The 17,559-nt window shown below is 43.0% G+C and overlaps 1 protein-coding gene across 1 annotated transcript in view; it reads left to right on the top strand.

The window, feature by feature from the left end:
• Positions 1-17,559, top strand: part of LOC120991083 (vomeronasal type-2 receptor 26-like) — a 53,758-nt gene that overhangs the window by 24,634 nt on the left and 11,565 nt on the right. The window contains exon 5 of the mRNA XM_040419972.1: positions 880-1,683. Within this exon, the coding sequence (XP_040275906.1) occupies positions 880-1,683 (804 nt within the window). The remainder of the gene's footprint in view (positions 1-879; positions 1,684-17,559) is intronic.

Raw genomic sequence — 17,559 nt, forward strand, 5'->3', positions numbered from 1 at the left:
CAGGAAATAGCTGTTTTTTAACATGAATTATCATAAATAAATTTGGATTGAATCAAATCTTTTTTGGAAATTTGGCGAACCATCTGAATCTAATTTCTAAGAAATTTTCTCATCTCTAGTTGTAAGTTAGATATAATTATATATTTTATTGACATATGTGAATTTTTTTCTGAATATTTGGCATTCAACATTCATTAACGTTATATAGAATATAACCCAAGATGTTGGACCTGAGTGCCAACTATGTGCTAATTGTGTATATGACTTCTCACTCCCTGGCTGACAGCTTCCCCTGTCTTTTCCTATTGTACACAATTCATTTTCTAGACTTTACCTTCACAGTCCCTGACACTAGAATAGAAGCTTGACTGTGACTGTACACTGCCCCTAAGATGGTTTTCTTGCAGACAATGCACAGACCCATCAACCTCAATCTCAGCCCAACACAGAATGACGTTCTGCTCGTTCTGCAAGGGCAGCCCCTTGCCTGCTGCAGTACTGATTGGCTCATTCAGGCTGTCAATCAGTCTGTGAGCCAATTAGGGCAACCCCACCTGCACACTTAGGGTTATGTGAAAATCCTTCTTCTTCCTCCCTAATGCATTTTCCCGCTGATATGTGCAGTAAAATGGTGATGCTCCAAAATGAGCCAGAAAAGCTTTGGTTTTGGCTGCCAAACTAAAGTTTGGAAAGTTCAAAATGAGCCCGGTTCATTACAGACTGGTTCGCTCATCTTTAATACACAGCATATAATCGGTGAGAGAACACCTTGACAAAGATTTGCAGTAAAACTAATATATATTTAACTTTTGAAAAAATCTCCAATTATGGATGGGTGAAGAGATGCTTCTTTTTAATTTGTGTTTTACTTTTTCATAGACACTGAAAATTGCCAGAGATGTCCTGATCATGAATGGCCAAATGAGTCTAAAAACAAATGTGTCGTCAGAGATGATGAGTTTTTCTCCTATGAGACTGATGTTCTTGCTTTAGTCTTTTCCATCATCTCCACATTACTCTCTCTTATAACTTTCTTTATAATTGGAATATTCTCTTTATTCCAGAAATCTCCCATTGTCAGAGCCAATAACCAGAACCTCAGCTTCATTCTACTGACCTCTCTCATGTTCAGCTTACTCTGTGTGTTTCTATTCATCGGTCGTCCAGTGGATATAACCTGCAGGCTACGACAAATCTGCTTTGGGATCTTCTTTACCGTAGCTGTGTCTTCTGTCCTGGCCAAGACCATCATAGTCTGCATAGCATTTAAGGCCACCAGACCTGACAGCTCCTGGAGAAAGTGTGTGGGAGTTAAGCTTCCTTATTCTGTAGTGTTGGTCTGTTCTTCTATTCAGGTTCTGAATGCAGTTATCTGGTTGTCAGTTTCTCCTCCATATCAAGAACTAAACTTGGATTATCCTGGGAAGATCATCCTCCAGTGTAATGAAGGTTCCATCTTGGCTTTTTACTTCATGTTGGGTTATATGGGGTTTCTGGCAGCTTTGAGTTTTGTTCTGGCTTTTATGGTGAGGACATTACCTGACATCTATAATGAAGCCAAGTTCATCACCTTCAGCATGCTGGTGTTCTGCAGTGTCTGGATCTGCGCCATCCCAGCCTATCTGAGCAGTACAGGAAAGCACATGGTCATCGTGGAGATATTTGCCATATTGTCCTCAGGAGGTGGAATATTGAGCTGCATGTTTTTTAATAAATGTTATAATATTCTGGTAAAGCCCAAAGTAAGCAGTAAAAGACAATATTTAGAGAAATGTCCTCAATACAAATAAATGAATATATAAATAAATAAATAAAATAATGGTTTATATTAGATAAATGGTTAATTTAAATACAGAATTGCATGACTATTAAATACAAGAATGCTTTGTATCTTATTCATTCTTTTGATAAATGTACCATATTTTTTTCTGACTATAAAACACCTCGGATTTAGACAAAAAGAAATAGAAATTAAATATTTTCTACTTACTTTATTACAAACTCCTCTGATAGTTTAATGAAGGTGAGGGGTCAATGCCGCTGACATTAGTATCTAGGGTCGAGAGATTTACTAGTTTACAGTTGCGGCAGTGGTTCACCTGCAAAGGGGTTTTGCATTTCTAGATAAATTTTACAGAAAAAAGGCTAAAACTGCTTAAAAAAGTGGATGAAAAGATCCAAAGATATATCAAAGAGCAGGCTAGAAGCAAGGAGGAAGAGGAGGGCGGAGAAGTCCCACAGCGAAATGATTCCTTTTAATGGGTCTGTGTACACAGTTTTCACACATCATTTCTGCATCAGGAAAAATGGCAGATTGTTCTATATTCTGTGATTTTCAAGCAGCGCTGGTTCCATAGAAGAGAATGGGACTCGCATGAAAAAAGGATTGCATCCGGATGCATTGAGGAGGTAAAGTGTATTTCACCGATGGTTGCTAGGAGATGTAGTTTGTAATTCTTCAGTTTTTAGTTTTTTTTTGCGTATCCAAACTGATTGCACCTGCCCAGAAAAAACTGAAACACTGAATATAATCCCAGACAAGACTGACTGAATTTATGTGCAAAATCCGTTTTTTCCTGGACAGATTCTGACACAATCTGTATTGTTCGAGAGCTTACACACCTGGACACACCTGAAGAGCAGATTGGCCATCTGGGTAAGGGCACTTTCACACTAGCGTTAGAAGAATCCGGCACCCAGTTCCATTGCCGGAACTGCCTGCCGGATTCGGAAATCCGTATGCAAACGGATATCTTTTTTTTCCTGATCTGTCTTTCCGTATCATCCGGAAAAACGGATCCAGTATTTAGTTTTTTTCACAGCTAGAAAGCACTGCGCATGCACAGACCAGAAAGCCGGATCCGGCGATGAGGTAATTTCTGGAACACTTGGTACCGGATCCGGCATTAAAACATTTCAATGGAAATTAATCCAGCAAGTGCGGTAGTGTTCCCGGATTTTGGGCGGGAAAAAAAACGCAGCATGATGCGGTATTTTGTCCGGTCAGATACCATACAAGGGACGGAAAGGAAGACATCCTGATAAAAACTGAACGGATTCCTTTCCATTCAGAATGCATTGGGACAAAACGGATGTGTTTTTTTTTTCCGGTATTGAGATCCTTTACCGGATTTCAATACCGGAAAAGAATAACGCCAGTGTGAAAGTACCCTAAGGAAAAATATCCACATCCCACAGAGGGCCTTTTCATAAACGCATATTGTGAGTACAGCAACCTGTGTAAAGGTGCAGCACGTGGTCTGAAGTTGGGATCCACCCTGGGGTCGCAACACATTGTATTGTATTGCATAAAAATAAATGTTATTATGGAACCAGTGATATGGATCAAGATGGATCAGTGGTAATGTGGAACCATTGTACCAAGTAACCAGTCTGACGTTGGGCCAAACCCTAAGGACGTTATTCTGGGACGTTCCCAAGATTAACCCTTTAACCCTTATAAAGGGATGTGGATTTCGCTACTGGTTAGCTACCAGACCGCTACTTCCCGGCATGGTCCCAGTGTACTTGACAGCTGACCCTCGAACTCTAGTGCAAAGCACCAGGAACACAGGGATGGCATGACACAGAACCAGAGCAGAGGGAAATGTAAGGCAAACAACAGACGAGACAGAGAGCACTGGCAGACAAACAGATCAGAAACCCAGACACATGGACTTATTGGACTTGGAAACACGGACTACAGGAACGGACCACTGGAACTAGGACTCAATACAGACATAGCAGATTTGGCAACATGGATGTCAGGAACTGGAGCATAGTTCAGATGTAACAGACTAGGCAAGACAGACTTCAGGAACTGGACACTGTACAGACACAGCAAACATGACAGAACATGCAATCGGACACTCAGACAGACTGAAGCTTCATACAGACTAGGCAAGACAGACTTCAGGAACTGGACACTGTACAGACACAGCAAACATGACAGAACATGCATCCTGACACTCAGACAGACTGAAGCTTCATACAGACTAGGGCGATTACTATAAGAGACAGATTCCAAACAGATCAAGGCACAACATGGTACAACAAACAAGAAAACCATGACATGAACACAAAACCTAAGCAGGTCATAGAACTCAAGAGACTTATCAAGGACTCATGCACACGAACATATTTTTGGTTGGCGTCCGATTCACAATGTTTGCGGGTCGGATACAGACCCATTAACTTCAATGGGGCTGAAAAAGATGCTGTCCACATCCACATGTCCATTCCGTGGCTCAGCAAAAATATAGAACATATCCTATTCTTGTCCATTTAACGGATAATTATAGGACTGTCCTATTAGGTGCCAGGCGTTCCGCAAACTACAGATTGCACACGGCCGGTATCTGTGTTTTGCGGATCTGCAATTTGCGGACCGCATAACAGCCAGTGGTCGTGTGCATGAGCCCTAACGCTGACCTCAGGAACTAATATAGCAGACTGAAAAGAGCACATTCGTCAGACAGGTGCACATGAACAGAAAGACGTATTAACCCCTACAAGGCACACATAACACAACCACACACACAAAGCTGTGCTGCATGAATGGTACATATACACCCAACTCCTCAGCAAACAGACTACACATACACAGCTCTATAGCACTTAGGGCTCAGGCACACAAACGTTTTTTGCGTTTAGTATACTGGCCGTTTTTTGAGTTCCGTATGCGTTAATTATACTGAACCATTCATTTCAATGGGTCAGCAAAAAAACTGAAGTGTCTCCGTGTGCATTCTGTTTCCGTTTTTCTGTTTTTCGGTGCCGTTGAAAGATAGAACATGTCCTATTATTGCCTGAAAATCATGTTCCGTGGCTCAATTCAAGTCAATGGGTCCACACAAAAAACGGAGGACATACGGATATGCATCTGTATGTCTTCCGTATCCGTTCCGTTTTTGCGGAACCATCTATTAAAAATGTTATGCCCAGCCCAATTTTTTCTATGTAAATACTGTATACTGTATATGCCATACGGAAAAACATAACGATAAAACAGAACAGAAACGGAAACACAACGGAAACAAAAAATGGAAGCGAACCGCAAAACACTGAAAAAGCCATACGGTCGTGTGAAAGAGGCCTTAAGCACATACTATACTCACAGCATTGCTACCTGCACAGTAGATTCATATAAAGCACGGCTACATGCAGTGACTGGGCCACATGGGTGCACATTAGTGTGGGTGCCTGGGGGGTCTAGTAGTCATACTCACGGTTTCCTGAAGCTCACTGGGTCGGCGTGCAGTGACAGGAAGGGTGCACCAATTCTTCCCTTTGGGGCACACTCTTTTTCTGGGATTCTCCTGCCTGATGGTGGTTGAGGTGCCTTTGCTGTTGCTGTTTTAAGGTGTAAGGCCGGGTGTAAATGTAGTGTGGTATAATGGTGAGACCGGTTTTGGTAAACCAAATCCACAGTACTTTACTGAGGCCGGTCAGCAAGCGCTATCCACATGAAATGCAGACTTTACAGTCTATTCAAGTAATTCCCAAAGGTTGCATATGGAGCCTCGCTTCTCTCTCAATCAAACTAGTCAATATCTCCTTTTCCCAGCCTAAAGGGATACACTATCTCTATCATCAGATATATACAGTGAGGAACAGAAGCATTTGAACACCCTACAATTTTGCCAGTTCTCTCACTTAGAAATCATGGAGGGGTCTGAAATTCCCACTCTGAGAGACAGAATAAAAAAAAAAAAAAAAAAAAAAAAATAAGGAAATCACATTGTATGATTTTTAAAGAATTTATTTGTCTTGCACGGCTGAGCATAAGTATTAAACACCTGACAAACATCAATAATTCTGGCTCTCAAAGACCTGTTACTGTACCTGTAAAAAGTCCACCTCTACTCCACTCATTGACCTAACTTAGTAGCTCCTGTCTGAGCTCTTTAAAGACCCCTGTCCACCCCACAGTCAGTCAGACGCCTACTACTACCATTGGCGAGACCAAAGAGCTGTCAAAAGACACCAGAGACAAAATTGTGGACCTCCACAAGGCTGGAAAGGGCTACGGGGCAATTGCTAAGCAGCTTGGTGAAAATAGATCAACTGTTGGAGTAATTGATAGAAAATGGAAGAGGCTAAAGACAACTGTCAGTCTCCCTCGGACTGGGGCTCCATGCAAGATTTCACCTCGTGGGGTATCACAGATCATAAGAAAGATGAGAAATCAGCCCAGAACTACAAGGTAGGAGCTTGTAAATGACATGCAGAGAGCTGGGACCACAGTTTCAAAGGTCACTGTCAGTAGAATATTACGTCGTCATGGTTTCAAATCATGCATTGCACGGAAGGTTACCCTGCTCAAGTCATCACATGTCCAGGTCCGTCTGAAGTTTGCTAATGACTATCTGGATAATCCAGAGGAGGGATGGGAGAAAGTCATGTGGTCAGATGAGACCAAAGTAGAACTTATTGGTCTAAACTTCACTTGTCGTGTTTGGAGGAAAAAGAAGGATGAGTTGCATCCCAAGAACACCATCCCTACTGTGAAGCATTGGGGTGGTAACATCATGCGTTGGAAAACACTTAGGGCGATGATGGAAGAGGAGGTGGCCCAGGAGGAGGAGGAGGAGGAGGAAGAGGGGTAATTTTTAGCACTTTCAGGCCAGTCTCTTCGAAGTGACTCAGAGGGAGGTTTTTTGCAACAGCAGAGGCCAGGTACAAATGTGGCCAGACAGGGCCCACTACTGGAGGACGAAGATGAGGAGGAGGGGGAGGAGGATGAGGATGAAGCATGTTCACAGCGGGGTGGCACCCAACGCAGCTCGGGCCCATCACTGGTGCGTGGCTGGGGGGAAACGCAGGACAATGACGATACGCCTCCCACAGAGGACAGCTTGTCCTTACCTCTGGGCAACCTGGCACACATGAGCGACTACATGCTGCAGTGCCTGCGCAACGACAGCAGAGTTGCCCACATTTTAACGTGTGCGGACTACTGGGTTGCCACCCTGCTGGATCCCCGGTACAAAGACAATGTGCCCACCTTACTTCCTACACTGGAGCGTGATAGGAAGATGCGCGAGTACAAGCGCACGTTGGTAGACGCGCTACTGAGAGCATTCCCAAATGTCACAGGGGAACCAGTGGAAGCCCAAGGCGAAGGCAGAGGAGGAACAAGAGGTCGCCAACGCAGCTGTGTCACGGCCAGCTCCTCTGAGGGCAGGGTTAGCATGGCAGAGATGTGGAAAAGTTTTGTCAACACGTCACAGCTAACTGCACCACCACCTAATACGGAACGTGTTAGCAGGAGGCAACATTTCACTAACATGGTGGAACAGTACGTGTGCACACCCCACGTACTGACTGATGGTTCGGCCCCATTCCACTTCTGGGTCTCCAAATTGTCCACGTGGCCAGAGCTAGCCTTTTATGCCTTGGAGGTGCTGGCCTGCCCGGCGGCCAGCGTTTTGTCTGAACGTGTATTCAGCACGGCAGGGGGCGTCATTACAGACAAACGCAGCCGCCTGTCTACAGCCAATGTGGACAAGCTGACGTTCATAAAAATGAACCAGGCATGGATCCCACAGGACCTGTCCATCCCTTGTGCAGATTAGACATTAACTACCTCCCCTTAACCATATATTATTGTACTCCAGGGCACTTCCTCATTCAATCCTATTTTTATTTTCATTTTACCATTATATTGCGGGGCAACCCAAAGTTGAATGAACCTCTCCTCTGTCTGGATGCCGGGGCCCAAAAATATCTGTAAGTGGCCTGTTCCAGTGGTGGGTGACATGAAGCCTGATTCTCTGCTATGACATGAAGACTGATTCTCTACTGACATGAAGCCAGATTCTCTGCTATGGGACCTCTCTCCTCTGCCTGGGTGCCTGGGCCTAAATATCTGACAATGGACTGTTCCAGTGGTGGGTGACGTGAAGCCTGATTCTCTGCTATGACATGAAGACTGATTCTCTGCTGACATGAAGCCAGATTCTCTGCTATGGGACCTCTCTCCTCTGCCTGGGTGCCTGGGCCTAAATATCTGACAATGGACTGTTCCAGTGGTGGGTGACGTGAAGCCTGATTCTCTGCTATGACATGAAGACTGATTCTCTGCTGACATGAAGCCAGATTCTCTGCTATGGGACCTCTCTCCAATTGATATTGGTTAATTTTTATTTATTTTATTTTTATTTTAATTAATTTCCCTATACACATTTGTTTGCAGGGGATTTAACTACATTTTGCTGCCTTTTGCAGCCCTCTAGCCCTTTCCTGGGCTGTTTTACAGCCTTTTTAGTGCCGAAAAGTTTGGGTCCCCATTGACTTCAATGGGATTCGGGTTCGGGACGAAGTTCGGGTTGGGTTCGTATCCCGAACCCGAACATTTCCGGGAAGTTCGGCCGAACTTCTCGAACCCGAACATCCAGGTGTTCGCTCAACTCTAGTCTGGACGTTCTTTATGTGCGACCAAACGAATGGGCCGATCTTTACCAAATTTGGCACACAAGTACATCAGGTGTCCGGGAAGGTTTTAGACCGGGTCTCAGCTCTCTAGGACGTACTGTTCCTGAGATATTCCCAAAAAATGACCTGCATTATCCAATACAAAACAACCCAGCCATTTTTCTTCACTGCTATAAGTCAGGTTTAGGCTATGGCTACACAATGACATGCACAGCTCAGCAGACAGTATCACACAATAGACTTAGATACACAGAAGACAGTATCACACATGATAGGATTAGAAACACAGCTCAACAGACAGTATCACACATAATAGGATTAGATACACAGATCAGCATGCAGTATCACACAGGGTAGGATATTAGATACACAGCTCAGCAGACAGTATCACACAGGATAGGATTAGATACACAGCTCAGCAGACAGTATCACACAGGATCAGATTAGATACACAGCTCTGCAGACAGTATCACACAGGATAGGATTAGATACACAGCTCAGCAGACAGTATCATACAACATAAGATTAGATACACAGCTCAGCAGACAGTATCACACAGGATAGGATTAGATACACAGCTCAGCAGACAGTATCACACAACATAAGATTAGATACACAGCTCAGCAGAAAGTATCACACAGGATAGGATTAGATACACAGCTCAGCAAGAATTAGATACACAGCTCAGCAGACAGTATCACACAGGATAGGATTAGATACACAGCTCACTAGACAGTATCACACAGGATAGGATTAGATACACAGCTCAGCAGGCAATATAACACAGGATAGGATTAGATACACAGCTCAGCAGACAGTATGACACATGGTAGGATTAGATACATAGCTCAGCAGACAGTATCACACAGGATAGGATTAGATACATAGCTCAGCAGACAGTGGGGCGGGGTGCTGTAGAAGTCACTGTTATGGGGAAAACTGTTGATATCTTTTAACGACACACAGAAACATTAAATGAAATAGATTAAATACATTAGTGCGAAGCCGGGTCCTTCTGCTAGTCTCTTATATATATATAAAAATGAGTTTCTGTCTGTCTAGACGTCTGTCTGTCTGGACGTTCTTTATGCGCGACCAAACGACTAGACCGATCTTCACCAAATTTGGCACACAGGTACATCAGGTGTCCGGGAAGGTTTTAGACCGGGTCTCAGCTCTCTAGGACGCACCGTTCCTGAGATATTCCCAAAAAATTACCTGCATTAGCCAATAAAAGCCAGCAAGCCTTTCACTTAAAGGGAACCTGTCATCTGGATTTTGGCTATAGAGCTGAGGACATGGGTTGCTAGATGGCCGCTAGCACATCCCCAATACCCAGTCCCCATAGCTCTGTGTGCTTTTATTGTGTAAAAAAAACGATTTGATACATATGCTAATTAACCTGAGATGAGTCAGAGCTTGAAAATATGACTCTTCTCTGGTCACACAAGTAAGATATGACTCTTTAATGTTAATTTGCATAAAAGGTGGGAAGTACAAAAATGCCTAATACTTATTGAATTCGTCTGCAAATTAAATTAAAAGTGTAATTTATATGTTTAGGGTAACACAATGAACATTTAGAAACGCTCAGTGAGGGTAGCATAGTAGAGGTGACAGGTTCCCTTTAAATCCAAACTGCTATTTACACGGTCAAATGTCCCTTATCAGCCAATAGAAGCTCGCGGGTCCTATTCCAGGTTGCCATAACAATTGATCACAGGTTTTAGCAGTTCGCAGGTCCTTAAATATTCAGTCATATGACGTATGACGGCACAATTACACTGCTACATGTATAGGTGGAAGGGGCCACTATTAACCACCTCAGCTCCCCTAGCTTAAACCCCCTTAATAATCAGACCACTTTTTACAATTCTGCACTACACTATTTTCACGGTTTATTGCTCGGTCATGCAACTTACCACCCAAATGAATTTTACCTCCTTTTCTTCTCACTAATAAAGCTTTCATTTGGTGGTATTTCATTGCTGCTGACATTTTTACTTTTTTTGTTATTAATCGAAATTGACCGAATTTTTAGCAAAAAAATGACATTTTTCACTTTCAGTTGTATTTTTTTTTTTTTAAAACTACATTTCTATATAAATTTTTCTCTAAATTTATTGTTCTACATGTCTTTGATAAAAAAAAATGCAAGAAGTGTATATTTATCGGTTTGCGCAAAAGTTATAGCGTTTACAAACTATGGTACAAAAATGTGAATTTCCGCATTTTGAAGCAGCTCTGACTTTCTGAGCACCTGTCATGTTTCCTGAGGTTCTACAATGCCCAGACAGTAAAAACACCCCACAAATGACCCCATTTCGGAAAGTAGACACCCTAAGGTATTCGATGATGGGCATAGTGAGTTTATAGAAGTTTTTATTTTTTGTCACAAGTTAGCGGAAAATTCAGATTTTTTTTTTCTTACAAAGTCTCCTATTCCACTAACTTGTGACAAAAAATAAAGCTTCCATGAACTCACTATGCCCACCACGAAATACCTTGGGGTGTCTTCTTTACAAAATGGGGTCACTTGTGGGGTATTTATACTGCCCTGGCATTTTAGGGGACCTAAAGAGTGAGAAGAAGTCTGAAATCCAAATTCCTAAAAAATGCCCTGTGAAGTCCTAAAGGTGCTCTTTAGAATTTGGGCCCCTTTGGGCACCTAGGCTGCAAAAAAGTGTCACACATGTGGTATCGCCGTACTCATAAGAAGTTGGGCAATGTGTTTTGGGTGTATTTTTACATATATACCCATGCTGGGTGAGAGAAATATTTCTCTAAAAGTCAACTTTTCCCATTTTTTTATACAAAGTTGTCATTTTAGAGAGATATTTCTCTCACCCAGCATGGGAATATGTAAAAAGACACCCCAAAACACATTGCCCAACTTCTCCTGAGTACGGCGATACCACATGTGTGACACTTTTTTGCAGCCTAGGTACGCAAAGGGGCCCAAATTCTAAAGAGCACCTTTAGGATTTCACAGGGCATTTTTTACGCATTTGGATTCCAAATTACTTCTCACGCTTTAGGTCCCCTAAAATGCCAGGGCAGTATAAATACCCCACAAATGACCCCATTTTGGAAAGAAGACACCCCAAGGTATTCCGTGAGGGGCATGGCGAGTTCCTCGAATTTTTTTTTTTTTGGCACAAGTTAGCGGAAAATGATGATTTTTTTTAATTTTTTATTTTTCTTACAAAGTCTAAAATTCCACTAACTTGTGACAAAAAATAAAATGTTACATGAACTCACCATACCCCTCACACAATACCTTGGGGTGTCTTCTTTCCAAAATGGGGTCACTTGTGGGGTATTTATACTGCCCTGGCATTTTAGGGGCCCTAAAGCGTGAGAAGAAGTCTGGAATCTAAATGCGTAAAAAATGCCCTGTGAAATCGTAAAGATACTCTTTGGAATTTGGGCCCCTTTGCACACCTAGGCTGCAAAAAAGTGTCACGCATGTGGTATCGCCGTACTCAGAAGATGTGTTTTGGGGTGTATTTTTACAAATACCCATACTGGGTGAGAGAAATATCTCTGTAATTGTCAACTTTTCCCATTTTCTTATACAAAGTTGTCATTTTAGAGAGATATTTCTCTCACCCAGCATGGGTATATGTAAAAAGACACCATAAAACACATTGCCCAACTTCTCCTGAGTACGGCAACACTTTTTTGCAGCCTAGGTGCGCAAAGGGGCCCAAATTCCAATGAGTACCTTTTAGGAGGGCATTTTTAGGCATTTGGATTCCAGACTTCTTCTCACGCTTTAGGGCCCCTAAAATGCCAGGGCAGTATAAATACCCCACAAGTGACCCCATTTTGGAAAGAAGACACCCCAAGGTATTCCGTGAGGGTCATGGCGAGTTCATAGAAGTTGTTTTTTTTTGGCACCAGTTAGCGGAAATTGATTTATATATTTTTTTCTCACAAAGTCTCCCTTTCCGCTAACTTGTGACAAAAAGTTCAATCTTTCATGGACTCAATATGCCCCTCAGCGAATACCTTGGGGTGTCTACTTTCCGAAATGGGGTCATTTGTGGGGTGTGTTTACTGTTCTGGCATTTTGGGCGGGGCTAAATTGTGAGCAACCCTGTAAAGCCTAAAGGTACTCGTTGGACTTTTGGCCCCTTTAAGCACCTAGGCTGCAAAAAAGTGTCACATATGTCGTATTGCCGTACTCATGAAAATTAGGGCAATGTGTTTTGGGGTGTCTTTTTACATATACCCATGCTGGGTGAGAGGAATATCTCTGTAAATTGACAACTTTGTATAAAATTTTTTAAAAAGTTGTCATTTACAGAGATATTTCTCTCACCCAGCATGGGTATATGTAAAAATACACCCCAAAACACATTGCCCTACTTCTCCTAAGTACGGCGATACCACATGTGTGACACTTTTTTGATGCCTAGGTGCGCAAAGGGGCCCAAATTCCAATGAGAATCTTTACCATTTCACAGGGCATTTTTTACGCATTTGGATTCCAAATTACTTCTCACGCTTTAGGTCCCCTAAAGTGCAGGGCAGTATAAATACCCCACAAGTGACCCCATTTTGGAAAGAAGACACCCCAAGGTATTCCGTGAGGGGCATGGTGAGTTCATAGAAGATTTTTTTTGGCACAAGTTAGCGGAAAATGATTTTTTTTTTTTTGTTTTCTTACAAAGTCTCATATTCCACTTACTTGTGACAAAAAATAAAATTTTACATGATCTCGCCATGCCCCTCACGAAATACCTTGGGGTGTCTTCTTTCCAAAATGGGGTCACATGTGGGGTATTTATACTGCCCTGGCATTTTAGGGGCCCTAAAGCGTGAGAAGAAGTCTGGAATATAAATGTCTAAAAAATTTTACGCATTTGGATTCCGTGAGGGGTATGATGAGTTCATGTGAGATTTTTTTTTTGTCACAAGTTAGTGGAATATGAGACTTTGTAAGAAAAAACAAAAAACAATAAAAAAAAAATCAATTTCCGCTAACTTGGGCCAAAAAAATCTTCTATGAACTCGCCATGCTCCTCAAAAGTGATCTTTTTATAGCGCCACAGCGATTTTATGGTGTTTTTGCAGTGATCAGAAAAAATAAATTCTGTCACTGCTGTGGGGCGGACTGAACGCAAGTGTGCGCACAAGATCAGGACTGATCGGGCGAACACTGAGTTTTTTGTAGAGCCTATAGAACATGTCCTATTCTCGTTCTTATTCATGTTCAATTGCGGACAAGAAAAGGCATTTTCTATATAGTTCTGGCAATGTGCGGATCCTTAAAAGCACATTGCCGGTGTCCGTGTTTTGCGGATCCGCGGTGTCTGTGTTTTGCGGATCCGTGGATCCGCGGACCTGCCAAACACATACGGGCGTCTGAATGGAGCCTTACAGGGGTTGATCAATGACAGGGGGGTGATCAATGACAGGGGGTGATCAGGGAGTCTATATGGGGTGATTTAGATGTGGGGAAATCAGCACTCACTCAAATGCACGCTGCACGGGAGAGGACGTCAATCCACAGTAATATGAACAAAGGATCCCAGCAGTCGCGTCTTTGTGAATCAAATGTCTTTTATTCCATAGACCAGGACCAGGTTTCGGCAATGTGCCTTCATCAACAGGTAATCCAAATACAAACTTAACAGACTATATATGCTCTACAGTCACCGCCCACAGGAGCAAAAGTCCATCCCATAAAGGGAATGGCCAGAAAGTAACAGGTGTAATCAATTTAATAATAAACAAACCAAAGCAGAGAAAAAAGCATCTAGATAGATATTTCATCTTACATTTGTAGATAATACTCTTGTATAACTTTCAAATTTTCAATACCTGAGAAATAAACAGCAAAATATTATAAATATATAACAAAATTATTATATTACAGATACATAACCTCATATTCCCTATTGAGGCCTCTAGGGTGCAATGTGTCCAGTGTATGGATCCAAAAGGCTTCCCTCCGTAGCAACATCTTATTAATGTCACCCCCCCTCCGTGGTCTAATCACCTGCTCTATAACCTGGAATTTCAGTTGGGCAATAGAATGTCTGCACTTTTCAAAGTGGCTTGGAATGGGTAATAATAAATTTTTAGTTCTAATGGTCGATTTGTGTTTGTTAATTCTGTCCCTCACTGCCTGCATTGTCTGACCAATGTACAACAGACCACAAGGGCATTTAATCAGATAAACAACATTTGAAGACTCGCATGTAAAAAAACCTTTTACTTCAAACGGATTCCCGGTGTGTGGATGATAAAATGTAGGGCCCTTTATGATGTGTGAACACTGGAGACAATGCAGGCAGGGGAATGTACCTTTACGCGGTGTTGATAATACACTTTGACGTAACCGATGTTTAGTGCCCCCTAAATCCGCTTTCACTAGCATATCCCTGTAACTGGGGTTCTTCCTATTACAAATCAGGGGTAAACTTTTAAATTCTGAGACCTCTGGATAGGCCTTACCCAATAAATGCCAGTGTTTTCTTACAATATTGTCAATATATGCATTAAAGGGGTGAAATTTATGGACAAATGCTATCCTAGCATCATCCTTTTTCTTATGTTTAACCCTCACTTGACAAGCACCACTGTTCGTTAATACATCTAAGGGATATCCTCTTTCTCTGAATCTAATAGTCATTTCCCCCAGCCTCTGATCCTGTAAGAGCGGATCCGTAACAATCCGCCTTACCCGCTGATATTGAGATTTAGGTATAGACCTTTTTAAGGAAGGGGGGTGTGCACTCGAATAATGCAAAATACTGTTTCGATCCGTTTCCTTCCTATAGAGGTCAGTGGATAATTCACCTTCCTTGTTTTTTTTAACCAATGTATCCAAAAAACTGACTTTATCTCTATCGCATGTCATTGTAAACTGTAGACCTTCACATGCTGAATTCAGATGATCCATAAACGCCACCAGGGTCTCACGTCTCACAGTGAGGGACAGAATTAACAAACACAAATCGACCATTAGAACTAAAAATTTATTATTACCCATTCCAAGCCACTTTGAAAAGTGCAGACATTCTATTGCCCAACTGAAATTCCAGGTTATAGAGCAGGTGATTAGACCACGGAGGGGGGGGTGACATTAATAAGATGTTGCTACGGAGGGAAGCCTTTTGGATCCATACACTGGACACATTGCACCCTAGAGGCCTCAATAGGGAATATGAGGTTATGTATCTGTAATATAATAATTTTGTTATATATTTATAATATTTTGCTGTTTATTTCTCAGGTATTGAAAATTTGAAAGTTATACAAGAGTATTATCTACAAATGTAAGATGAAATATCTATCTAGATGCTTTTTTCTCTGCTTTGGTTTGTTTATTATTAAATTGATTACACCTGTTACTTTCTGGCCATTCCCTTTATGGGATGGACTTTTGCTCCTGTGGGCGGTGACTGTAGAGCATATATAGTCTGTTAAGTTTGTATTTGGATTACCTGTTGATGAAGGCACATTGCCGAAACCTGGTCCTGGTCTATGGAATAAAAGACATTTGATTCACAAAGACGCGACTGCTGGGATCCTTTGTTCATATATGGGGTGATCACCCCCCTGTAAGTCTCCATTCAGACGTCCGTATGTGTTTTGCGGATCCACGGATCCATAAAACACATACGGACGTCTGAATGGAGCCTTACAGAGGGGTGATCAATGACAGGGGATTGATCAGGGAGTCTATATGGGGTTGATCACCCCCCTGTCAGTGATCACCCCCTATAATAAGGGGTTAATAAGTGACGGGGGGTGTAGTGTAGTGGTGTTTGGTGCTACTTTACAGAGCTGCCTGTGTCCTCTGGTGGTCGATCCAAGCAAAAGGGACCACCAGAGGACCAGGTAGCAGGTATATTAGACGCTGTTAACAAAACAGCGTCTAATATACCTTTCAGGGGTTAAAAGAAATCGGGTCTACAGCCTGCCAGCGAATGATCGCCGCTGGCAGGCTGTAGATGAGCTCGTTTACCTGCAGTTCCTGTGAACGCGCGCTCCTGTGTGTGCGCGTTCACAGGAAATCTCGCGTCTCGCCAGATGACGCGCCGGCGTGTCGAAGAGGAATGAATCGACTGCCTCCGGAACGCAATCCTGGGTTAGGCGGTCCGGAGGTGGTTAAACGGATGGCCGCTGTGGAGTTCACAGTTAAAGGGGTGGTCAATATTAAAGAAGTGGCCACTGTGAAGGTCACTGTTAAAGGCATGGCAAATATGAAAGGGACGGGCACTGTGGAGGTCACTGTTAAAGGGGCGGGCACTATGGAAGTCACTGTTAAACGGGCAGGCACTGTGGAGGTCACTGTTAAAGGGACAGGTACTGTGGAAGTCGCTGTTAAAGGGGCGGACACTGTAAAGGTCACTGTTAAAGGGATGGGCAATGTGGAAGTCACTGTTAAAGGGGTGGGCACTGTTAAAGAGGCAGGCATTGTGGATGTCACTTTGGAGGTCACTGTTAAAGGGGCGGACACTGTGGAGTTCACTATTAAAAGGGGCAGGCACTGTGGAGGTCTCTGTTAAAGGGGCGGGCACAGTGGATATCATTGTTAAAGGGGCAGCCTTTATGAAGGTCACTGTTAAAGGGGTGGTCAATGTTAAAGAGGCGGGCACTGTGGAGGTCATTGTTAAATGGGCGGGCTCTGTGGAGGTCACTGTTAAAGGGGCAAGCACTGTGGAGGACACTGTTATAGGTGCAGACACTGTGGAGATCACTGTTAAAGGGTTGGGCACTGCGGAGGTCACTGTTAAAGGGGCGGGCACTGTGGAAGTCACTGTTAAAGGGGGGGCACTGCGGAGGTTACTGTTAAAGGGGCAGACACTGCGAAGGTCACTGTTAAAGGGGCGGGCACTGTGAAGGTCACTGTTAAAGGGGAGGGTACTGTGGAGGTCACTGTTAAAGGTGTGGTCAATGTTAATGGGGCGGGCACTGTGGAGGTCACTGTTAAAGGGGCGGACACTGTTAAGGTCACTGTTAAAGGGACGGGCACTGTGGAGGACACTGTTAAAGGGGCAGTCACTATTAAAGGGACGGGCAATGTGGAGATCACTGTTAAAGGGGCGCTCACTGTTAAAGGTGCAGGCATTGTGGGGTTCACTGTGGAGGTCACTGTTAAAG

The sequence above is a fragment of the Bufo bufo genome, chromosome 2 (assembly GCF_905171765.1).
Source record: "Bufo bufo chromosome 2, aBufBuf1.1, whole genome shotgun sequence".
NCBI lineage: Eukaryota > Metazoa > Chordata > Amphibia > Anura > Bufonidae > Bufo > Bufo bufo.